This window comes from Hypanus sabinus, chromosome 22 (assembly GCF_030144855.1).
Source record: "Hypanus sabinus isolate sHypSab1 chromosome 22, sHypSab1.hap1, whole genome shotgun sequence".
Lineage (NCBI taxonomy): Eukaryota > Metazoa > Chordata > Chondrichthyes > Myliobatiformes > Dasyatidae > Hypanus > Hypanus sabinus.
Window position 1 is genome coordinate 53,194,451 of NC_082727.1, and position 26,271 is coordinate 53,220,721.

At 40.3% G+C, this 26,271-nt stretch overlaps 1 protein-coding gene across 2 annotated transcripts in view; it reads left to right on the forward strand.

Annotated features, from left to right (window-relative positions):
- LOC132379621 (inactive carboxypeptidase-like protein X2) overlaps positions 1 to 26,271 on the forward strand; it is a 188,616-nt gene that overhangs the window by 121,323 nt on the left and 41,022 nt on the right. For both annotated transcript variants that reach the window (XM_059947753.1, XM_059947752.1), the window contains exons 8-10: positions 14,935 to 15,058; positions 19,682 to 19,878; positions 20,002 to 20,181. In XM_059947753.1, coding sequence (XP_059803736.1) covers positions 14,935 to 15,058; positions 19,682 to 19,878; positions 20,002 to 20,181 — 501 coding nt within the window. The remainder of the gene's footprint in view (positions 1 to 14,934; positions 15,059 to 19,681; positions 19,879 to 20,001; positions 20,182 to 26,271) is intronic.

The following is a 26,271-nucleotide window of genomic DNA, read 5'->3' on the forward strand; positions in this document are numbered from 1 at the left end:
CCTTCCAACATCTGTTTCCATTTTCTAGTCATCTACACCTCACCCAGTTCCACATATTACTCACAGCCTTTGTCCCACCTCTCTACTTCACCTCTTTATACTGTCTATCTACTCCTTCAGTTCAGTGCATTTTTGTCCAAGATCTGTTCAACGACGTATGAGTCATTTTGTAGTGGGCTGTACTATTCGGCTTTCCTTGCCCATTACAGAAGTATTTCAGTGTCTGTACAGGCCATATTTCTGTTATGCCTAACAAAAGGTCTTGAAAAATTGCTCCCTGTTTCCTGAAGTTTGCTGAGCATTGGTTCAGACTGATGATTAAAACCTTTCAAATTAAGTCAGGTCTTGTCCCACAGACAGTACCCTCTCAGTACCCAATATCCAGCAAGCTCCAGGCAATCCCGAAACCAGTGCACACAATACAGCTGATTATCTGATTTTCAATGTTTCTTTAATCTCCAATTCCTGTTCAAAGCTGGATATTTACCAAGTTTCTCTTTGAGGAACTAGGTTCAGTGTTATCTGTTTTCGATAAAATTCTGTTCTGCATATCCACTGGACTGAGGAAAATATTTCCTTTTAATCTTCAGTCTAGACTTCACTTGGTACTAATGACCATGTTGATAGATAAAAGCAGAACAGGAATTTGCAAATAGGCGACCCAGAATCAAAACTGCTTCTGTGCTGCTGTGCTGCTGTTGTGGGAGGAAAACTAAAGCCTCCCACTCCCCACTTTTCATTAGCTTTGTAATATTTCCGTCTGTTGGCAGTGCCCATCCATCACCAGTCAGCAGTGCGGGTCAGTCTTAGTAGCTGTTCACGAAACCGTCAAAACCCGTTTCCTCTGGCAGCTTGTCGAAGCTTTCATGTGCCATTGTGTGCACAAAGACAGATGTGTGTATGCAGTCAGCAGCTGGACCTACTGCAGGATTCTATCCACACACTGAATCACCAGGCACTAAATGTTTAACCATTTTTTGTTTCACTATGCAGCATAATAGTTAAGAACTTCGAGGAAAATTAAGTAGAATTTATTAGCTTTATCATTGTTAAATGGCATTATGTGCTTTATAAACCACAGAAAGACAATGTAGATAAGCTGAGTTTAAATCAAGCAAATTCCACACATATTAATCATGATCTAATATAGCAATGATCTAATGGTCTAGCTACTCTATACTTGCCCGAGCTATAAAATATAATTACTGTTTCGATATAGTTAAATAAAGATTGCTATTTGTACCATTTTATTGTTCTAATGGTAGTTTATTATTCTATAAAAGTAAAAAATGGTTTGTTTATGCATTGAATGGTATAAATAGTTCTAATCATGAAGGCATACTGAGAATTTTATATTTGTATGGAAATTATGACTTTTATTGGCTTTATGGTTGCAATGCTTTAAACCTTAACCAGCCTTGTTATCTTAAGTACAGTACTATGAGTTCACAAACCATAAAAACATATGTATTATATAAACAAAATATAATTTCCTTCAAGATTCCTGAGGCAGATGAGGAACATGTGTTGTGTGATACTCTGAATACAGGTATTAGTTTATAATCCAGTTCAAAGCAGATGCATTTAATGTCGTGCATAACACAGGAGTCACTTCTCATCATTATGAAGTCAGAAGAGAACAGGACGGTAGCATAGTGCTTTACAGAGCAGGTGAAGCTGCCTATAAGGAGTTTGTACATTCTACTGGGTGCTCTGGTTTCCTCCCACATTGCAAAGATGTACCGGCTGATATATAAATTGCCCTGAAATTTAAATTGCCCTGGGTTTAATTTGGGTGGCATGGCTCAAAGGGCCAGAAGGTATATGTCAACAAAATAAATAAATATAATACTCTAACACAGGGGTTCCCAAGCTGGGGTCCACAGACCCCTTGGTTAATGATAAGGCTCCATGGCATAAAAAAGGTTGGGAACCCCTGATCTAAGAAATGCCTCTGTTTTCCCCAAGAGCTCCTCTCTCAGATAGACAATTTTTTGATCAGTAATGTAGTTCAAAGTCTTGTTTTATTTGAACATTTATATCCTACTACTCATCTATAATGCTGGTTTACTTCCAATGCTTGCAGATCAGTGCAGCACGACCCGAAAAGATGGGTTAAAGTTTGATGTGAAATTCACTGAGCTTGACTTACAGACACTTCATCACCTGTCAAGGTGACGCCCTGAATGTGCAGTTGTTGTTGTTTCTTTCTGGGAGTGCTTGTCTTTATAAGACCATAAGCTATGGGAGCAGAATTAGGCCATTCAGCCCATCGAGTCTATTCTACCATTCAATCATGGGCTGATCCATTTCTTTTGGTCCTTGTTTGCTTGCCTTGATCTACAGTTTTGCCTGATGGTAAACTGATGACTAAAGGCAAATATAATGACAATATTTTGTTCTTTTATATTGTCTGAAGTTAATTAGTCTGCAAGATGGAGCATGACCAAACGAGCAAGATGCAAACTGTCTCCGTTATTCAAAGTCGGTGTAGATAACAGGCTTTACTTTGACTATTAATCGTGCAGTCTGTGCTGGCTACACCTGTTACCGGCCATACTTATTCGGCTTATGGTACTGGGCGAGAGAAGGAAAGAGTGGAAAGTATAATATTATCTATCCATAAAAATATGTAAAAACAGTTATAACCTATTAAGGAGAATTGGATTCTAACTGCCAAAAACTGGTGTTAATGGTGAACACATGTTGCCGTCTCTTGAATGCATTTATACACAAACATATTTCAAGCTCAGATTTGATTATATCTACAAACTCCAAGGGTTGAAAACTTTGTATATTTATAAGCCAAGAAAGTCTACAGATGATGGAAATCCAAGACAACACATACAAAATGCTGGAGGAACTCAGCAGGTCAGCCAGTGTCTATGGAAATGCGTAAACCATCGATGTTTTGGGCTGACATACTTCTTGAGTTGTGAAGAAAGTTCTCGGGCGACTGTTTACTTATTTATATATTTATGACCTTATGAGTGACTACGTGTCTCATTTGATAATGACTGACAGTTTATTCTGACTCCCAGTCTAACCTGCCCAGCCAGAGGTATCATCCTCCTGGTATATAACCTGGCAATCCATTGAAGGACTTAATGATTGTGGTGAACTACATATACCTGTCTGGACACGCCCCCCCTCCCCCACTGCTGACTGCTCCTGTGGCTCCTCCCACGGACCCCAGTATAAAGGTGATTGGAGGCACAGCCCCGGCCTCAGTCTCCAGGAAGTAGTGTGGTGGTCAATTGCTGCTTGTTCTTTCTTCCAGCCAATAAAAGCCTATATCTCGCCTCACGTCTCCAAGAGTTATTGATGGCGCATCAGTGATTCAATGATGTTGCTTCTTGTTCTTAAGATAATCAGGTAATAAAAGGATTAACTCAGTTAATACTAAACTAGAATCAGTGGTGATAAAGTAGAAGATTGTTTTATTGAATAAAGGAAAGGCATGAGGGACCAATTAGCCTCAAGGTAAAACTCTAATAGTCTGCTACCAGATAGTGCCAAACCAGCAGATTTTCAAGACTAGTGGATGTTAGAAACATAGAAAACCTACTGCACAATACAGGCCCTTCAGCCCACAATGCTGTGCCATACATGTACTTTAGAAATTGCCTAGGGTTACACATAGCCCTCTATTTTTCTATGCTCCATGTACCTATCCAAGAGTCTCTTAAAAGACCCTAACGTATCTGCCTCTCCAATTGTTGTTGGCAGCCCATTCCATGCACTCACCACTCTCGGTGTAAAAAACTTACCTCTGACATCTCCTCTGTACCTGCTTCTGAGCACTTTAAAGCTGTCCCTCCCGTGTTAGCCATTTCAGCCCTGGGGAAAAAGCCTCTGACTATCCACACGATCAATGCCTCTCATCATCTTATACACCTCTATCAGGACACATTTCATCCTCCATTGCTCCACGGAGGAAAGGCCAAGTTCACTCAACCATTATCTAATAATACTCTCACCCACTTCTAATTAGCTTGTTTTAGATGTTATAGAACAGAGTTTTCCAATGTTTTTTAGCCCAACACTCCCCTAAAGCACTTTCATATTTGCCAACACCCACACAAAGCACCATATACTTTCTGGTGCCCCCATAGTGTAAAAATAAGTCTACCATATGAGAAAATGGTTCTGCTTTAATTTTTTATTTGTCTTTAAACATAGCTTGCACAGTACCTGTATAAGCTGTATAGGAGCTTCAAAATCAATGAGATTCTTTAGCTTGATAGTTTTTAGCAAGAGTTGAAAAATCTGGTTCAAATTGTGACAGCAAAAGCCTGAAGTCTCCATGCGTAACACTGTCCAAGTGGTTTCTGTTTTTTTGTGTGTATCTGGTTCACTGCACTGAAGCCTCTTTCAACAAGGTAGGAGAATGGAAATGCAATGAAGAGTAGTTTGGTTCTTCTCCAAAGACCAGGAAACTTTGTATGACAATGTAGCCACATACTAGAAAAGCCGACATTTTTGAAAAGTATTTTTGCTTCTTCATTATAAATATTGATAATTTCTTCATGCAAGCTCTCTTCCTGTTCTTCTGCCTTGCAAAGAAATGGGTTAATTACCCAGTCTGGAATTTCCAGATCGTTCAAATCCTTGATTTGATTCTGAAAATCCTTCTTCAGTGAATGCAGGTGTAAGCAGTACTCTTGCAAATCACCATCTGTGAAAGAGAATGCCTTACTTTCCATGCAAGGAAACAGTAAGAACATTCTTCTCCCAATGTTGTGCTTATATATTTCCAATTTTCTGAGAAATGAGGACTCTGTACTTTCGGCCTGAATTATATTGACATTCTCACCCTGAAGTTTCATATTTAGAATGTTCATTTTGTCATATAGATTGGCTAGGTGCTCCACATCTCCATGTAGAAGTTCAGTCTTGTTTCCCAAGCTCTTGTCAACATTGAGCAAACCTTCAAACACATTGTCAAAAAGATCAAAGAAATGTTTTAAGCAATAGTCTTTTGACAGCCAATGCACTTCAGTATGAAGAAAGGAGCATTCAAACTCTTCTTTGTTATCTTGGCATAACTGGCAAAATATTCTACTATTTAATGGATGAGGTTTAATTTTGTTGATAGCAGATATTACAAGAATGTACTTGAAAAAAGTCGCTGGCTGAGGTTTTTGTCTGTGCTATGCTGATGATGAATTACACAAAGGATTGCAAGCAGACTTGGAATTTCTCTTTTCATAAATTCTACCACATTAGTATAGCAACCGGTCATATATGGTACTCTGTTTGTTGCACAAGTAATCATGTTCCTAATCAGAATACTTTTATTCTCAATAAACATTTTGAGCTCATCGTAGATTGATTCTCTGTTGATATTTGTTTTTAACATTTTACAAAAGAGAATCTCTTCATAAACTCTTCCATTTTTGATAAACCATATGTATGCCATTAGCAATGCCTCAGTTGACTCGTCCAGTTGAATCCCAAATTCTGCTTTTTGTACCTTTGAGCATAGTTGATATTCAATATCCACTAATTTCATCAATATGACCAGCTAGAGTCATTATTCAGAGGAATTGATTTTAAAATACTGGTATCCATTTTGAGAACAGTGGTGAGCACTTCTGATACACATTGGCATTATTAATCTTTCCCCAATTGTATGAGAGTTTCCACACTTTGCTGTCATTTTGGAAATATTATAAGAAGCAATTAGACTACTATCAAGGTCATTTTTAGCTTTCTTGGCAAATGATGTGAGTGTGCAACGTTTTTCAAATGCTTTCATCTTCTGGAACTGAGTAATACCCTAAGTAGACTTTTCAGGGTGTCTTTTATGGAAGTCTTCCTACAATCTTGGTGGTGTCATGGCTTCATGGGACAGTACAGTATTTCAAATAAGACACATGGGGCATGGCTGATCTGATGAGAACAGAATAAAACCATACTCCAAATATATAACATTGTATTGACACACTTTCTGGAGTTTATGCTTCTTAGCAGGATTAGAATTCAAGGATTTATCGCCTTCAGACTCATAGAGATCATACCATATGTATTTATCCATTATTAACGGGGCTAAATTAAAACTAAAAATTGACCTAAACTGGGACTGCTTTTTGGATGTTGATGATGGTAGCAAGTTGACACAGTAGGTGTCAAATTAGCATGCTGCTTACCACACCCCACCCCTCGATGACTTTTATTTCCCCTAATGACCCCTCATGAAACATAACCTCCCCTGTTGGAAATCACGGTTATAGGGTAATGCATTTTCTGGTGAAACTATTGATTCTCAAGAGAACTGGGCCTTAATGATTTTCAATGGAGTATTGTAATCGAGTCCTGAGTAATTTTCAGGGGAGTATGGAAATTGGGGCTTTGGTGATTTTCAGGGGATGTGAGAACCAATACCCGGGTGATTTTCACTGGAGTGTGGGAACTGGGATCCCAGTGGGTTTAAGCCCATAAAATGATAAGACCTAGGAGCAGAATTAGGCTATTTGGCCCATCGAGCCTGCTCTGCTATTCAATCATGGCTGATCCTTTATTCCCCTCCTCAACACCACTCCCCAGCCGTTTCCCCATAACCTTTGATGCCATGTCCAATCAAGAACCTATCAAGCTCTGCCTTAAATACACCCAACGGCCTGGCCTCCACAGATGCCTGTGGCAATAAATTCCACAAATTCAGCATCCTCTGGCTATTGAAATTGCTCCGCATTTCTGTTTTAAGTGGATGCCCCTCTATCCTGAGGTTGTGCCCTCTTGTCCTAGACCCCCCCCCACCCCCAGCATGGGTGACATCCTTTCTACATCTACTCTGTCTAGGCCTTTCAACATTCAAAAGGTTTCAATGAGATCCCCGTCACACTTCTAAATTCCAGCAAGTACAAACCCAGAGCAATTGAATGTTCCTTACATGATAACCCTTTCATTCCCAGAATCATTCTTCTGAACCTCCCCTGAACCCCTTCCAATGACAGCACATCTTTACTCAGATGAGGAGCCCAAAGCAGTTCACAATACTGAAGAGGATCCTCACCAGTGCCTTATGAAGCCTCAGTATCACATCCGTGCTCTTGCATTAGGCTTCATCACCACCAACTCTACCTGCAGGCTATCCTTTAGAGTGTTCTGCACAAGGACTCCCAAATCCCTTTGCATCTCAGATTTTTTGGATGTTCTCCACATTCAGAAAATAGTCTGCACATTTATTTCTTCTACCAAAGTGCATGACCATGCATTTTCCAACATCGTATTTCATTTGTCACTTTCTTGTCCATTCTCCTAATCTGTCTAAGTCCTTCTGCAGCCTACCTGTTTCCTCAACACTGCCTGCCCCTCCACCAATCTTCGCATCATCTGAAAACTTGGCAACAAAGCCATCTATTCCATCATCTAAATCATTGAAATACAGTATAAAAGAAGCGGTCCTAACACCAACCCATGTGGAACACTACTAGTCAGTGGTAACCAACCAGAAAAGGATTATTTTATTCCCACTTGCTGCCTCCTACCAATCACCCAATGCTCTAACTATACCAGTAACTTTCCTGTAATGCCATGGGCTCCTAATCTGGGAAGCAGCCTCATGTGTGGTACCTTGTCAAAGGCTTTCTGGAAGTCCAAATATACAACAACCACTACATCCCCTTTATCTATCCTACATGTAATCTCTTCAAAGAACTCCAACAGGTTCATCAGGCAAGATTTTCCATGAAGGAATTGATGCTGACTTTGGCTTCATCCTGTGTCTCCAAGTACTCCATAACCTGATTCTTAACAATGGACTCCAACATCTTCCCTACCACTGAGGTCAGGTTAACTGGTCTGTAATTTCCTTTCTGCTGCTTCCTCCTTTCTTAAAGAGTGGAGTGACATTTGCAATTCTCCAGTCCTCCAGAACCAGGCCAGAGTCCAATGATTTCTGAAAGATCATTACGAATGCCTCCCCAGTCTCTACCACTACCTTTTTATGAACCCTAGCATGCAGTTCATCTGACCTGGGTGACTTATGTACCCTTAAGCCTATCAGCTTTTTGAGCACCTTCTCCCTTGTAACAGTAACTACACTCAATTCTTTTCTCGCACACCCTTCAATAGCTGGCACACTGCTAGTGTCTTCCACAGAGAAGACTGATACAAAATACTCATTTGTTCATCTCCCATCTCCTTATCACTTATTATTATTTCTCTGGCCTCATTTTCTAGCAGTCCTATATCCACTCTCATCTCTCTTTTATTTGTTACATTCTTGAACAAGTGTTTACTATCCACTTTGATTATTTTTGTTAGCTTGCTTTCATATTGCTGTCTCCCTCCTAATGATTCTTTTAGTTCCTCTCCGTAGGGGTTTAAAAGCTTCTCAATCCTCTTTCTTACCATTAATTTTTGTTTTGTTTAATGCCTGTTAAATTAGCTTTGACTTCCCTTGTCAGCCACGGTTGTACGATTTTGCTATTTGAATATTTCTTTGTTTTTGAAATATATGTATCTTATACCTTCCTCATTTTTTCCAAGAAACTCTCACCATTGCTGGTCTGCTGTCATCCCTGCCAGCATCACCATCCAATTTACTTTGGCCAACTCCCCTCTCATACCACTACAATTTGCTTTACTGAAATACTGCTATAGCAGACTTTACTGTACCCCAATCAACTCTCAAGTTGAACTCAACCATATTGGGATCACTGCCTCCTATGGGTTGTTTTACCTTAAGCTTCCTAATTGCCTCCAGTTCACTCCATAACACCCATTCCAGTGTAGCTGATCCCCTAGAAGGCTCAGCAACAAACTGCTCTAAAAAGCCATCTCATAGGCATTCAACAAACTCACTCTCTTGAGATCCATTTCCAACCTGATTTTCCCAATCGACCTGCATGTTGAAATTTCCCATGGCTACTCAGAGGAGTGTGGGAACCAGCACCCAGGTGAGTTTCAGGGGAGTGTGAGTTTTAAGGGAATGTGGGAACTGTGGTCCCAGAGGGTTTCAGGACATTGTGGGAACTGGGGTCCCAGTGAGTTTCAAAGGAGTGTTGGATCTGGTGCCTCAGTGAGTTTCAGGAGATTGTGGGATCTGAGGCCCCAGAGAGTTTCAGGGGAGTGTGGGAGCTGGGACCCCAGAGAGTTTCAGGGGAGTGTGGGATCTGAAGCCCACTGATTTTTAGGGGAATGTGGGGACTGGGACCCCAATGAGTTTTAGAAGAATTCAGAAATCATCATCTTGTGAACTAGAAGCAGGATCTCTGGGATTTCATTATACTGTAGTCAGATGGCATATTATCAGTTATACTGTTAAAGTGCAAAATCCTAAACTTTTAATGAACGAGGGGCCATTCTACTCAATAATTCACTCTTGGAAAGACTTTTATCACAGGAATCAATCTCGAATTTAAGCTGTTGAGGAAACGAGAGTCAGCATATTGTTGTAAATGAAGTGCCTGAGATTTATTCTCTGCATTGTGAAGTGTGAGAATAGTTATATTTTAATGAACAGATTTCCTGTCCTGAGGTGTATTAGGTAAATGGCTTTATTCCACTGCTTCCTCTAAGCATTTTAGCAACCTGCAAAGCTTCACTGCCAAGCTACTGAACTTCTGGCTGCCTAGCGTGTTCCATATAATTGTAGTTTTCAACTGATTGAGAGGCTAACTGAACACTGTTGCCTTTATATTGGCTCACCTATCGGTAGAATAAATGGCACACAAATTAATTTGTAGTCAGTAAACAAAGTTTTGCTCATTATTGCACCTCCCCTCTCCTTCATGCACACAAGCGCATGTGTATACTCTCACACAAACAATATTAATTCAGTTAATCCATAACTAGGATAATATTCAGATTTGTTTTTTGATGTGTTGAACTACCTCATGTTGACAGCACGACTATGCCTCCAGGCGAAATTAAAGCAATGATCCTGGCATTCTAACACTGATCACCATAACAGCACCCGCACTATAATCTCAGGGTACTTAATCATGCAATTAACCATTTCAAGTATCAAAAAGAAGCCTTTGATGGGTTTGATTACAATATATCATGACATCTGAAATTTGTTCAGATCCAGTTAGCAAGAGCAAAATATAGCCTTTTTATTTGTTCATTATGTTGATCTGTTAAACATTAAGAGATGCCGTTGAGCAGAATGGGTCCAGATGAGCCACAGATTTTCACTGTGAAGAGCATTTGAATGCCTTTGAACTCACTATGTTCATCTGGAAAACTTCATATAGAGAAGTGTGATATGAATACTTCTAATTGGAAGCAATTATATTAATTTTCTCTTCAATGTGACAAAACATAATTTCATAGATGTTGAATAATAAAAGCAGATTTCTTTATGCAAGCTTAGTTTACTGAGTGACCACAGTGCAAAAAGATATTAAAAAATTGAAACATTTTCACAATATATACCAACATTAAAAAGGCAGTGTTATAACAACCATGACAAAATTAACTTAATAATCATATGCATTAAGCATCAGTTTAAATTGACATCAGAATCTAGTCGCAATATGGTCCCATTAAACAACGTTAAGTTAACTGCAGCCAGAACTAGTTAAGTTCAAATGCATAAAGGATTAAATATGATGGACATGTCAAATATTCACTCTATTTTAGTGAGTTCTGCCTTTAACTTTTGTAGGGAAAGGCCTGCACATGACAGGCATCCTTTGGATTAGCTCATGAGGAATAGAACTTTAATTTGAGTGACGAAGAACATGTTATTCAAGTCAAAACCTTCAAGACAATTTTTAAGAATCCAAAAAGCCATTGAATTAAGATGTAGTGTATCACAGAAGATGCTATGCTTGATATTTGATTCAGATCCACCTAGTCTCATAGCCTCACTTGTGCTGCACAGTCCTGTAATTTTTTTCCCAATAGTTAACTAATTCCCTTATGATTTGCCATTTTACTTCGGAGCATTACAAATACTCATCGTTTTCAGGATACAATGTTCTTGTTTCACATTTGTTTTGGGGGGGGGGGGTGGTCTGTAGAGTAATCTGAGTCCTGTTATCGACTCTTCAGCTATAAAACATTGTTTCTCTTTATTATGTTTTTAAACAATGCTGTCAATATTGATCTTGTTCTACCTCTTTCTAAGAAGATAAAACCCTTACTACTCGAATTTTTTCACGTGACCAGTATCACTCATCCCTGGAATAATTCCCTAAACCTCTTTCTATATATTTCCTAAACTGCAATGCTCCTAAATCAGGGGTTCCCAACCTGGAGGTCCACAGACGCCTTGGTTAATGATATTGGTCCATGGCATAAAGAAGGTTGGGAACCGCTGTTCTAGAACAGCATTGTGAGGGCAGCCAAAACTTTTCCGGTAGTGTAATTGACCCCTGCCCGAAATGGACATAGTTAGAATCATTCATATATTGATGAAGGGCTAATGTATTTGATTAGAAGAAAAATATTTGAAAAGTGGTGGGGAAAATGCTAGAGTCGGTTATCAAAGATGTGATAACAGCACATTTAGAAAGCGGTGAAATCATCGGACAAAGTCAGCATGGATTTGTGAAAGGAAAATCATGTCTGATGAATCTTATAGAATTTTTTGAAGATGTAGAGTGGATAGGGAAGAGCCAGTGGATGTGGTATATTTAGATTTTCAGAAGACTTTTGACAAGGTCCCACACAGGAGATTAGTGTGCAAACTTAAAGCACACAATATTGGGGGTATGGTATTGATGTGGATAGAGAATTGGTTGGCAGACAGGAAGCAAAGAGTGGGAGTAAACGGGACCTTTTCAGAATGGCAGGCAGTGAGTAGTGGGGTACCGCAAGGCTCAGTGCTGGGACCCCAGTTGTTTACATTATATATTAATGATTTAGACGAGGGAATTAAATGCAGCATCTCCAAGTTTGCGGATGACACGAAGCTGGGCGGCGGTGTTAGCTGTGAGGAGGATGCTAAGAGGATGCAGGGTGACTTGGATAGGTTAGGTGAGTGGGCAAATTCATGGCAGATACAATTTAATGTGGATAAATGTGAGGTTATCCACTTTGGTTGCAAGAACAGGAAAACAGGTTATTATCTGAATGATGGCTGATTAGGAAAAGGGGAGGTGCAACGAGACCTGGGTGTCATTGTACACCAGTCATTGAAAGTGGGCATGCAGGTACAGCAGGCAGTGAAAAGGGCAAATGGTATGTTGGCATTCATAACAAAATGATTTGAGTACAGGAGCAGGGAGGTTCTACTGCAGTTGTACAAGGCCTTGGTGAGATCGCACCTAGAGTATTGTTCTGGTCCCCTAATCTGAGGAAAGACATTCTTGCCATAGAAGGAGTACACAGAAAGTTCACCAGATTGATTCTTGGGACGGCAGGACTTTTATATGAAGAAAGACTGGATCGACTAGGCATATACTCACTGGAATTTAGAAGACTGAGTGGGGATCTTATTGAAATGTATAAAATTCTAAAGGGATTGGACAGGCTAGATGCAGGAAGGTTGTTCCCAATGTTGGGGAAGTCCAGAACGAGGGGTCACAGTTTAAGGATAAAGGGGGAGCCTTTTAGGACCAAGATGAGGAAAAACTTCTTCACACAGAGAGTGGTGAATCTGTGGAATTCTCTGCCACAGGAAACAGTTGAGGCCAGTTCATTGGCTATATTTAAGAGGAAGTTAGATATGGCCCTTGTGGCTAAAGGGATCAGCGGGTATGGAGAGAAAGCAGGTACAGGGTTCTGAGTTGGATGATCAGCCATGATCATACTGAATGGTGGTGCAGGCTCGAAGGGCCAAATGACCTACTCCTACACCTATTTTCTATGTTTCCATGTTTCTAAAAGCTGAAATCCAAAATAAAAATGGAAATTTTCAGTAGATCAGGCAGCATCCATGAAAGAGAACCAGGGTTAATATTTCTAGCGTTTTCTTTTTTTAATTTTAAATGTTGAATATTTGTAGATTTCTTTTAGCTATCAAATCTTATTAAATTCACTCCTCCTTCTCTCAGGGAATATTAAATTTGTGATGCTGCCCCTCTCTGCCATGGGACTCCAGTCTGTCCCGTTCACCCTGTATGCCATCAAAAGTTTCCTTTCTGCTTTTTACCTTTGAGTTCAAGCATTGCTGTGCACAGAGCAATTGTTGTGTTCCTTGAAATCGGTCACATCTTCTGTGCAAGACACACAAGTTGAAAAATATTTGCATATATTTACTTCCTTTTCATATAAATCCATGAAAGAGAATTTTACACCATATCACAATTTTTTTCAATAGTGTGACAAAACTAACCATCAAGCACTTTTCTTTACACTATTTCTCCCCTGACCTATTTTATTCACTCTTCTTTCTCATCAACCACCAAAGTTCTGTCAGTCGTCTACATACTAGGGACAGTTTACTATATCTCTTTAACCTACTATATCTCTTTAACTCTGCATGATTTGTGCTGTGAGAGGAAATTGAAGCATTAGGTGGAAAGCTACACGGAGAGTGTGCAGTCTCCTCATGAGGAGGATGCACAATGCCACACAGACAACACAGGAGCTCAGGGTTGAACCCAGAACTTTGGGGCTGGGATGCAACAGCCATTGGATTAGCAGCCCTACCAGCTAAGCCACTGTCCCATCTTGCCTAGTAGTGTTTTAGTAGCCATCCTAATTGTTTGAAGGCAATGTTGGTCTTCAGAAGCAGTTGCAGAGTAAACACAATTTCAAAGTTCAAGGTAGAACACACAAGGTAAATGGTAGGGTAATGAGGAGCGCAGTAGAACAGAGGGATCTGGGAATACAGATACATAATTCCCTAAAAGTGGCGTCACAGGTAGATAGGGTCATAAAGAGAGCTTTTGGTACATTGGCCTTTATAAATCAAAGTATTGAGTATAACATTTGGAATGTTATGGTGAGGTTGTATAAGACATTGGTGAGGCCGAATTTGGAGTATTGCATGCAGTTTTGGTCACCTAATTACAGGAAGGATATTAATAAGGTTGAAAGAGTGCAGAGAAGTTTTACAAGGATGTTGCCGGGACTTGAGAAACTGAGTTACATAGAAAGGTTGAATAGGTTAGGACTTTATTCCCTGGAGTGTAGAAGAATGAGGGGAGATTTGATAGTGGTATATAGAATTATGACAGGTATAGATAGAGTGAATGCAAGCAGGCTTTTTCCGCTGAGGCTAGGGGGCAAAAAAACCCAGAGGGCATGGGTTAAGGGTGAAGGGGGAAAAGTTTAAAGGAAACATGGGGGGGGGGCTTCTTCACACAGAGAGTGGTGGGAGTGTGGAATGAGCTGCCAGATGAAGTGGTAAATGTGGGCTCACTTTTAACATTTAAGAAAAACTTGGACAGGTGCATGGATGAGAAGTAAATGGAGGGATATGGCCCAGGTGCAGGTCAGTGGGACCAGGCAGAAAAATGGTTTGGCACAGACAAGAAGGGCCAAAAGGCCTGTTTCTGTGCTGAAATATTCTATGGTTCCATGGTAAATTTATTACCAAAATACAGTGAGATTTATTTTCTTGTGGGTATACTCAATAAGTCTATAGAATAATAACCAAAACAGAATCATTGAAAGACCATACCATCTTGGGCGTTTAACCAGTGTGCAAAAGAAAGCAAACTGCAAATACAAAAAGAAAGTATTTGTAGCAATAAATATCAAGAACATGTGATGAAAAGTCCTTGAAAATGAGTTCTTAGGTTGTGGGAACATTTCAATGATGGGGCAATTGAAGTTGAGTGAAGTTATCCCCTTTTGTTCAGAGCATGGTGGTTGAGGAGTAATAACTGTTCCTGAACATGTTGGCGTGAGTCCTCAGACTCTGAACCTTCTTCCTGTTGGCAGCGTAATGAAGAGGGCATTTGGTTGAGTTGTAGGAGAAAAACTGAAAGAATAATATTCTATCCCCACTCTTTGGAATTTGCAACTTGTGATTTTTTCAGAGCCAACCACTTATTCTCAGTAATTGTACATTTTGTTGAATAGATGATGAAGATAGTTAATGAGCAGTGTCCAAACATCACCAGGATCTACAACATTGGCAAGAGCTATCAAGGAATGAAACTGTATGCCATTGAAATCTCTGATAATCCAGGAGAGCATGAAGTTGGTAAGCTTTTTTAGCTTCATTCCTTTTCTAAGATAAATGCTTTCTTTACTACAGGCATTGCTTGGCTGTACACTGACAGAATTATTGCTTGCCTTTGAAATACCCTAAATATAAAATATATGCGAAAAATGTTTCTGCAATAAACTCCTCAAAACACCCAAACACGTGCAGGCAATGGCCTCTTGATTCAGCCAAGCATTTTTATCACTTTTTGCATTTAGGCACCAAAATAGAATTATTCTGTCTTTCAGCAAGTGGGCCAAATCTCAGACTTGGTAATCAGCTCGAGCCTAATCCAAGAAGGTATTAAGAGATGAGGCCAATACCCAGGTGTTTCTTAGTCATAGAAACATGGTCCACTCCAGCACATAAACAGGCCCTTCAGTCCATCTAGTCTGTACTGAATTGGCATTCTGCCAAGTTCCATTGACATGCACCTGGACCATAGCCTTCTATGCTCCATCCATTCACGTACTTTTCCAAACATTTCTTAAATGTTGAAACCAAACCTTCATCCACCACTTCTACTTGCAGCTCACTCCATGTTCATATCACCCTCTGATTGAAGAAGAACCCCCTCAGGCTCCCTTTAAATTGGTGAGACCCATCTTAAATTTGGGAACCGCTTCATTGAGCAATTCCATTCTATCTGCCAAAAGAAGAACTTCCCAGTGGCCTAACATTTTAGTTCCAATTTCCAATCCTATTCCAACATGTTGGTCCATGGCCTCCTCTTGTGGCAAGATGAGGGCATCCTCAGGGTGGAGGAACAACACCTTACATTCCTTCTAGATAGCCTCCAACCTGATGGCATGAATATCAATTTCTCCTTCCGGAAAAATAATTCCCTCCTCCTCCCCTCTTCTATTCCCCACTCTGGCCTCTTACCTCTTCTCACTTACATATCACCTCCCCTTGGGTTCCCTCCTCCTTCCCTTTCTCCTGTGGTCCACGATCCTCTCCTATCAGATTCCTTCTTCTCCAGTCCTTTATCTTTCCCACTCAAATGGCTTCACCTATCACCTCTTAGCTATCCTCCTTCCTCTCCCCTCACCTTTTTATTCTGGCATCTTCCCCCTTCCTTTTCAGTCCTGAAGAAGGGTCTTGGCCTGAAACGCCAACTGTTTATTAATTTCCATAGATGCTGCCCGACTTGCTAAGTTCCACCAGTATTTTGTGTGCCTTACTTTGGATTTCCAGCATCTGCAGACTTCCTCGTGTTTATGGTTCCCTTTAAATATTTCACCTTGCACACTTAACCTATGACCTCAAGTTTCAGTCTCACCTAACCTCAGCGGAAAAAGGTTGCTTGCATTTACCCTATCTATACCCCTCATAAACATCCCTTTATTCTCCTACATTCCAGGGAATAAAGTCCTAACCTACTGAACCCTTCCCTATAATCCAGGCCTGCAAGTCCCAGCAAGATCCTTAGCAGCCGCTGATCTAGTCTGCTCACACACAAGCAAGAACCCAGGTCTTGGCAGCTGTTCCATGGCAGCCGAGGATGTGATTAAAATGTGAAGGGAGTAGGATTCAGAATATAAAGATGAAACAGGCTGTTTAATCAAGCTACCCAAATGATGTGGAGTTTACTTGCAATTAATCATGGAGCTGTAGGTCTCTAGTTAGGCACTGACTGGTAATCAAATTGACCTGCTGGTCGCTCCTGGGAAACAGGTGGCAGGTCACAGGCCTCATGGCTGCATTATTTTATTTGTATGAGGAAGAGCATCCCTGTGCCTCTGAAACTATTAACCAATTTCTTTTCTGTACTGGTGTGGCCTCTTTCGAGGAGATTAGGCCACTGAAGACCCATAATTTCAGCTGAGCAGTAACTGTCTGCTCGTACACTGAACAATAAAAGAAAACCGGAAATGACCCCCTTCTGTCTCATTATCTTGAGGTTGTCTAACTCACATCAAGTACAGGTGCAAGCCCATTTCTTCCTTCCCAGGGCACAATAAAAAATCTTATTTCCACACGACTGAGAAACATTTATCAAGAGCATTTGCACAGGACCGGCCAAGCAGCAAATGTCAGGAAATGTAATGCAGCAAGAAACATTAATTGATCTCTCTCTGAATTGAGCAGCACAGTAGAGTAGTGGTTAGTACAACGCTTTACAGTACCAGCGATCCAGGTTCAATTCCTGCCACTGCCGGTAAGGAGTCTGTCTGCATGACCTCCCACTGGGATGTGTGGGTTTCCTCCCACAGTCCAAAGGCATATAGTATTAATGGTAACACTCTTGGCAGTGTGGAGGATCAGAGGGATCTTGGGGTCCGAGTCCATAGGACGCTCAAAGCAGCTGCGCAGATTGACTCTGTGGTTAAGAAGGCATACGGTGTATTGGACTTCACCAATCGTGGAATTGAATTTAGGAGCTGAGAGGTAATGTTGCAGCTATATAGGACCCTGGTCAGACCCCACTTGGAGTACTGTGCTCAGTTCTGGTTGCCTCACTAGAGGAAGGATATGGAAGCCATAGAAAGGGTGCAGAGAAGATTTACAAGGGTGGTGCCTGGATTGGGGAGCATAGCCTTATGAGAATAGGTTGAGTGAACTTGGCCTTTTCTCCTTGGAGCGACAAAGGATGAGAGGTGTATAAGATAATGTAATGCACTGATTGTGTGGATAGTCAGAGGCTTTTCCCCAGGGCTGAAATGTTTGCCACAAGAGGACACAGGTTTAAGGTGCTGGGGAGTAGGTACAGAGGAGATATCAGGGGTAAGTTTTTTACTCAGAGTGGTGAGTGCATGGAATGGGCTGCCGGCAACGGTGGTGGAGGCAGATACGATAGGATCTTTTAAGAGACTTTTGGATAGGTACATGGAGCTTAGAAAAATAGAGGGTTATGGGTAAGCCTAGTAATTTCTAAGGTAGGGACATATTCGGCACAACTTTGTGGGCCGAAGGGCCTGTATTGTGCTGTAGGTTTTCTATGTTTCTATGGTGAGGTTAATTGGTCATTATAAATTGCCCTGTGATTCGGCTAGCATTGCAGTGGGGAATCGCTGGGAGGCGTGACCTGAAGGGATAGAATGGCCAATTCTGTGCTGCATCTCATTAAATAAACAAATAAATATTGCTGAAAGCACATTGAACTGAGGCTTCACTTACTGAAAAATAAATTTAAGTTCAAAGTTCGGAGTACATATATGTCACCATATACAACCCTGAGATACAATTTCTTGCAGGCATAATTAATCATCTACAGAATAATAACCATAATAGAATCAATGAAACACCAGCTTGGGTGTTCAACCAATGTGCAAAAGACAACCAACTGTGCCAATACAAAAAGAAGTAAATAATAATAATAATAATAAATAAATAAGCAATAAATAGCATGAGATGATGAGTCATTGAAAGTGAGTCCATAGGTTGTGGGAATATTTCAATGATGGGGCCTGTTGGTTGAGGGGTAATAACTGCAACTGAAGCTGGTGGTGTGAGTCCTGAGGCTCCTGTACCTTCTTCCTGATGGCAGCAGTGAGAAGAGCACTTCCTGGATGGTGGGCATCCTTGTTGATGGATGCTGCTTTCCTGTAAATGTGCTCAGTGCTGGAGAGTGCTTTACCTGTGATGATTGGGCTATATCCACTACTTTTTGGAGAATTTTCTGTTCAAGGGCATTGGTGTTTCCATACCGGGCTGTGATGTAGCCGGTCAATAATCAGACATTGTGTCTTGCTGGAAATGACATGATAAGCTTGTTTATTGGGGAAAAAAATCATTTAATTTTATTGTGACAAGCATCTGGGGAGATTAACAACTTTTTAATGAAAGAACCAAAAATTACAAATAGCAAAGTCAATTTAACGTAGTAATAAGCAGATGGAGGTACATTAAAAAAAACATGGGAAGTTACCTACCTTGCTCACAATCAGACTGCCTGTGCTTTCAAAAGGCATAAGTTCAGTATTGTCTTGCTATAGTTATGCTGTAAGTTTCCAGTGAAGTCATCTCAGCCCAATTGCTATTTGTACCACGGCAGACTCAAAAAAACTCTCTCAGAGGCAGAAAGGAACAAGCCTTGAAGAAAAGGGGTTCAAAACAAATTGGAGGAATTAGTGAGTCTAAGATCCAATCACCCACATGACTAGACATTTGAAGTTCAAATTCAATTTATTATTAAAGTTTGTACATGTCCGATGTACAACCCTGAGATTCATTTTCTTGAGGGCATACTCAGTAAGTCAAAAAATCATAATAGAATCAATGAAAGACTACACCCAACAGGGCAAAGAACCAGTGTACAAAAGGCAAAAACTGTGCGAGTACAGAAGACAAAAAAAGCAATAAATATCAGGAACATGAGATGAAGAAGTCCTTGAAAGTGTCAATGTGCATAACAAGGTTTTGAAATGGGTGACAATGGAGAAAACGGATAAAGAATCACTCAGTCAGAACACAAAATAAGAAGGAAGACTTAGTTATCTTTTCTGAAGCTTAATCCAGTGTGTTTTCTTTTTACTTACAAGAGTTTATTGGATCAAGTAGGCACTGATAGCCTTCTGATTGTATTGCTGAGGAAGGAAGATTGAATCAATCTGGGGTAAGTTGTGGGTCTGTATGTTTTTGTTGTGTATGAGGTAATTTTTGATGTGTTTGAACTAGGTGAGCCTGAATTCCGTTACTCTGCAGGAGCTCATGGCAATGAAGTGCTCGGGCGTGAGCTGCTCCTCTTACTGATGCAGTTCATGTGCCATGCCTACCTAGCAGGAAATCCACGAATCAAGCACCTGGTTGAGGAGACGAGGATTCATCTGTTACCTTCTATTAATCCTGATGGTTATGAAAAATCTTTTGAGATGGTAAGTTTACGTTTACCTTCTTGTCACCGTTAATCTCTCCAGCCATTCATACCAAGTGAAATCAGTGTAGTTTTCCAATCGCTTATGTTTGAATATGTTCATCTTTGCTGTGTTGCATTTCAGGGTTCAGAATTGGCAGGATGGTCTTTGGGACGTTGGACTCATGATGGTATCGACATCAATCACAACTTTCCTGATCTCAATTCTGTCTTTTGGCAAGCTGAAGAACGCAGATGGGGGTATAAGAAAGTAAACAATCACCATCTACCACTCCCTGAGTGGTATTTATACAAAAACGCCACTGTGAGTCATCCATATACTCACAAGTCCTATATAAAGTAATTTTTCAATGCTGATAAATTGTAAGTACGTAAAGATTATTTCATGACCTTTAGTCACAAAATACATCAAGAGCTATGGAGAGAGAGCAGAAAGATGGCATTGAGGTTGAGGATCAGTTACAATCATATGGCATGATAGAGCCAACCTGAAGGGCCAAATGGCTTTCTAAATAGGTTTGTTCATTCATTTTATGTCATATCATATTATGTTGGTGCTCATGGTCTTTCCATGACCGTGATTGTTCTTGGCAAATTTTTTCTACGGAAGTTGTTTGCCATTTCCTTCTTCTGGGCAGTGTCTTCACAGAATGGGTGACCCTAGCCATTATCAATACTCGCCAGAGATTGTCTGTGTGGTATCAGTGGTCACATAACCAGGGCTTGTGATATGCACCAACTGCTCATACGACCATTCATGGCCTGCTCCTAAGGCGTCACGTGACTTTGATCAGGGAATAAGCAGGTGCTACACCTTATCCAAGGGTGACCTGCAGGCTGGCGAAGAGAAGGAGCGCCTTATACCCACCTTTGGTAGAGACGCATCTCCACCCCACCACCTGACCTAAGTGAGTAAATCTGTATTATTGTCAATATCTGATGAACAGTGAAAAGCTTTGTTTTGTTTCTTGGCCATGGCATCAATGTGGTTGGACTAGGACAGGATCTTAGGAACTTAATGGTTTCAACCCCTCAGCCTCAGCACCATTAGTGTAAACAGTAATATATACTTCATCCCCACACCTCCCCCCCTCCACATCCTCTCAACCTCTCCCTCCCTCACAAACACGTTATCTTTCTATGCTCCCATGATTTCATTTCCAGCAAGAGGACAGTACAGAACCAAACTGAGTACAGGCGACCTCCGTATTATCATGGGGGAGAGATGGGTGTGAGTGTGTTAATTGATTTTCTGTAATGTGAAGCTATGTCATCTATGTAATTGAAATGCAATTGAAAATATTGTGTCTTTTTTGCTATTTTTCTCATAAATTTCTTAAGAGTGTATTTTTATTCCCCATTCCAGTTTTTATGCAAATTCCATTGGGGTGAATTAGCAATTGCCCAAACTAGTCTTTTGACGGGGGGGGGGGGGGGGTGGTGGGGGGCTCACCTATAGAAATAAAATATCCATCTAATTAAAGTTGAAGCCTTTAGTGGCATTTTTACACTAAATTTTCTTAATGCCTTACAGTTAAGGTAACTCATCCCAAGAAGATAGATGTTAAAAAGAGACATAAAATACTGCAGGTGCTGAATATGGAGCTAAAATCAAGCTGCAGGAAGAACTCAGTGGGTCGAGCCGTATCTGCGCATTGGTGATGGAGGGTGATCTGCAGGGGTCAGTGATGGGACTCCTCCTTTTCATGTTTTATGGCAGTGATCTGGATGATGGAATTGATGGCTTTGTAGCCAAGTTTGAGGATGATACAGAGATAGGTGGAGGGGCAGGTTGGGCTGAGGAAGCAGGGAGTCTGCAGAAGGACATAGAGAAGATTTGGAGAATGGGTAGAGAAGTGGCAGGTGGATGACAATGTTGGGAAGTGTATGATCATACACTTTGGTAGGAGGAATAAAGGCATAGACTGTTTTCTAAATAAGAAACAAATTCAGTAATCAGAGGTGCAAAGGGACTTGGAGGTCCTCATGCAGGATTCCCTGAATGTTAATTTGCAGGTTGAGTGGGTAGTAGGAAAGGCAAATGCAATGTTAGCATTCATTAGAATATATAAGCAAGGATGTAATGGTGATGCTTTAGAAGGCATTGGTCAGATTGCATTTGGAGTGTTGTGAGCAAATGTGGGCCCTTTGTCTAAGAAAGGATGTACTGGCATTGGTGAGGCTCCAGAGGAGGTTTGCAAGAATGATCCTGACAATGAAAGGGTTAATGAATGAGGAGCCATTGATGGCTCTGTCCCTCTGCTCATGAGAGTTTAGAAGAATGATGAGGGATCTCATTGAAACCTATTGATGGCTTAGATAGAGTGGAACTGAAGACGATGCTTCCAGTATTGGGGGAGTCTCGGACCAGAGGGCACCGCCTCATAACAGAAGGACTTCCCTTTAGAATGGAGATGAGGAGAAATTTCTTTTAGCAGAGGGAGGTTAATCTGTGGAATTTATTGCCGCAGACTGCTGTGGAGGCAAAGCGAAGGTTGATAGGATTCTTGATAGGTTAGGACATAAAAGGTTATGTGGAGAGGGCAAGAGAATGGGGTTGAGAGGGATGATTAATCAGCCATGATGGAATGGCGGAGCAGACTCAATGGGATGAATGGCCTATTTCTGCTAGTATGCCTTATGGTCTTTCTTTAGTGCCAAAGAGATGGCTGACACTTTAGGTTGTGACCCTGTATCAGGATCACTGTGTCCTTACAGATGCTGCTTGACCTGATGAGTTAGTGGGTAAGTGTTCCTTTCATATAGCAGGAGCACTTTCAGTCACTCTGAATAGATGACCACCTAAAGGAATAACGTTTAGCTGTTGCTCTGAAGGGGAGCTGGGACGCCAGCAATGGTTGAGAGAGTGGAAGTGAAAGACCCTGAAGCACCTTTTTGAAAACAGCTTGTATGCAGTTTGTATGTTCAGAGCTGGTTTTATGCTCCCACTGGTTTTGAGGAATCTACCCTGTGGTGATTTCAGTGCCTCCACATGGGACTGTTTCCACTTAATAAACAGATGGCATTAAATAGCTTGGGATAGACACGTTGTCAAAAATCTGGTTCTGTGAATAGATAGAGATGTAATGTCGACATCTGTCACCCATAACTTTGGTTAAGCATGAATTGCCTTATGACTGGTTTTTATCTAACTAGACATAACATTGTTCTACAATATGTAGTTGTGTGCAGACACCTAAGGTGGTTCAAAACAAAAATGAGTTAATATAATTATAGGAACTAGCGTCATGATAGTGTAGTGGTTAGCACAATGCTTTACAATACCAGTGATCCCGGTTCAATTCCCATTGCTGTCTGTAAGGTGTTTGTATGTTCTCCTCTTGACCAGGTGGGTTTCCTCCGGGTCCTTTGGTTTCATCCCACAGTTCAAAGACGTACCAGTTGATAGGTTGATACCATTGTAGGTTGTCCCATGATTAGGCTAGGGTTATACTGGGGGTTGTGGGCAGACTGCATCAAAGGGCCAGAAGGGCCTATTCCACTTTGTATCACATTAAATAAATAAGTAGTTTATCACTTCAGAGACCAATGATAATACCATTGCTGGAAACTGCCATTTTAAGTAAGGAGCATAGTTTAGCTCTACTTCACCTCAACAACAATTTGTTGCTTATCTATATAAAATTATATTTACTGTTAGTTACAGTTTTATTATGGATATTTTTAAGCCACATCAACCCTTGCCTGGACCGAGGGTATTACTTTAATTTATTCTCCAGCAGTCTTGATTACATCTTGACTTGAATAGTTAACCTTCACATCAAGCACTACCAACCTTTTAACCAATTCCTTGTCTGTTTTCATCCCACCTAATTAAACCACTACCTCCACTTTCTCTGCGATGTTGGCCGCCTCTTCAACCTTGTTGAAGGTAGATGCCATTTCATCTCCAAAGTAAGAGAATTTTGTAGTCAGAGGAAAGAGGTAAAACCAAAGTCTGCAAATGCTCAGAAACCGAGGATGCCAACTTTTATGGTTCATGTCATCAGGGAACTAAAAATGCACATCTAAGCACGTTGGCATAGCTACAAAGAAACAGAAGCATAGACCTATCTCATTAGAAGTATGTTTTCAGTCCATTGAAAGAGAAGTAAACTTTAGTGACCTGCTTGATTATTACAAGCAACCAAATACCAAACCCCAGAGTCTGAGTCTACCATATTAAAATATTTCATTATTTGGAAGTCCTTTATAGGGTCACATTTCAGCCTTCTGTTTTTTGAAATAATAGAGATCATCCTTTCATCCTTTCCTAAATAGTTAGATCTCATTGTTCAGGAGGCATCTGGTAAATATTTATTGCATCTTCTCCTGTATTTCAACATTATTCTTGGTAATGACCTGACCTCAGTACCAAACTCCAATTGAAGTCTAGCCAAGATGCAATGCAACTTGTTACATCTCTTGAAGCAAACGTGTATGCTTGTTTTGCTCTTGTTTAGTCCAAATTGACCTGTGTTACATTTTTAAATGATTTGTACAATATAGTTAAATAAAATGCTCATAGTTTCCTTAAAAAGTTTTACCTGCAATTACGTTTGAATTTATTTTCCGATGTTATGAATAATCTACAAGCATCCTTCTGCCCCCTTGCTTTCCAGTCCTGATGATGAAATTTGGCTCAAAACTTCGGTTGTCCATTCCCTTCCATAGATGCTGCTTGACTTGCTGAGTTCCTCCAGCATTTTGTGTGTGTTGCTCTAGATTATGGGCTGCCAACCTGGAGTCCACGGACCCCTTGCCTAATTAAATTGATCCATGGCATAAAAAAAGCTGGGAGCCCCTGCTCTAGATTTCTAACATCTGCAAAATGTTGTATTTATAATATCTCCTCATCATTTGCTGCCTTCTCTTTGAAAATTTCGAACTTGGTTCCATAGTCCAAAGAACTGTTAATTATGAACAACTATAGCACTAGCTGTGAACTTTTGCAATTCATTTCCCATCTTCTGCTTATCTCAATATTATCCTTCATTCCCACGCTCTGAGTTCTACCTTTTAGACAGCCGGATGACTGCTATGTTACCTATGCTTGAATTTGTTACAATCATACTGTATTCATTAATTTGTTATAGTATATCTACTGCATTACCCTTGTCAACTATCTTTAATATCACAAATGAGACATCATGTTTAAAGGGATCAAAATAAGAATGAGGATAAGGGTAATTATTGACTAAGGAGAACTTTCCCTGTTGGTGTAAATGTTGATATTACCATATTCCAGCTTTCTGTTTGTTGTTCCTTCTTCATTTCCGCCCAGCTGTGCTGCTTCTTGCTTCTGATGTTAAGCTGCTTGTTAAGTCTGTTTTTTTAACTAAGGATGATGTGAACCATCTACTAGTCCTCTCTGACTGTATCATTATCCAACAAATTATTATTTTTTTGTAATAATAATCTCTTTCCTAAATTCTTTCAGAATGCATTAACCAAGCTGCTTTAACCAGCTGTTGTATGGTTTGAATTAGATTATAATTTAATATTTTCCTGTTATTTTAAATGCTGTTATATAATCATTAGTCTCATCTTCTAATGTCACCTCCATGATTGATGTCTAGGGTAAGTATTCAAGCAAAGTAATTATGTTACGTTTCTTAAACACAAGAGGATTTGCAGATGCTGGAAATTTGACCTGAGCCATTGTGTTGCTCCCGCATTTTGTGTGTGTTGCTATGTTACATACCTGACAGTTTGTTGTCTGTGACTGCAGTTTGCTCCTTGCTGTTACTTAATGGTATTACTTTTGTTTGTAGTTTTACTTTTAATCGTGTAACTAGAGAACATCTTGCTGTATTTACTCATGTTCCTTGAATCTTTTTCTATCGTCAGTGTTTCTTGGCCTTACATCCTTGTCCCCTGTGGTGCTTTTTCTGATGGGTACACAGAGCATTGTCCTGCCCTTATTCTCAATTATCTCCTTCTTTTCTGTTGGAACATTTATTTTCCTTCACTATATTACCTGGAATATTGACCTGAAACTTTGGTGTGGACTTTGCTTGGTTTTGCCTGAAATTTCACATGATGCTATAATAGATCTATTACAGTTTATCCTTTGACAATGTCCTGTCATAGCTCATTCACTGTCCTACTTCAGTTATATTTGTTTCATTTTATCTTACTCATTGAATTCTTAGGCCATTTTGTTTTTTGGCCACTTTACTATGGCACTGATTCCATTTCGTTTTCCTTTAGTACAGTTCCTTTCCTAATGAAGTTTAATTACATAGCTGACTATGTAAAGAATTGAAGATTGAAGGGTGAAGAACTGAAGAGAACTTTACTAACCATTAAAACTTCAAAATAGCTGCTGTTCCTCTCTGGAAGTGCTCACATACAAAAGTGGAATTTAGAGAAATACAACTTCAATTCTTTT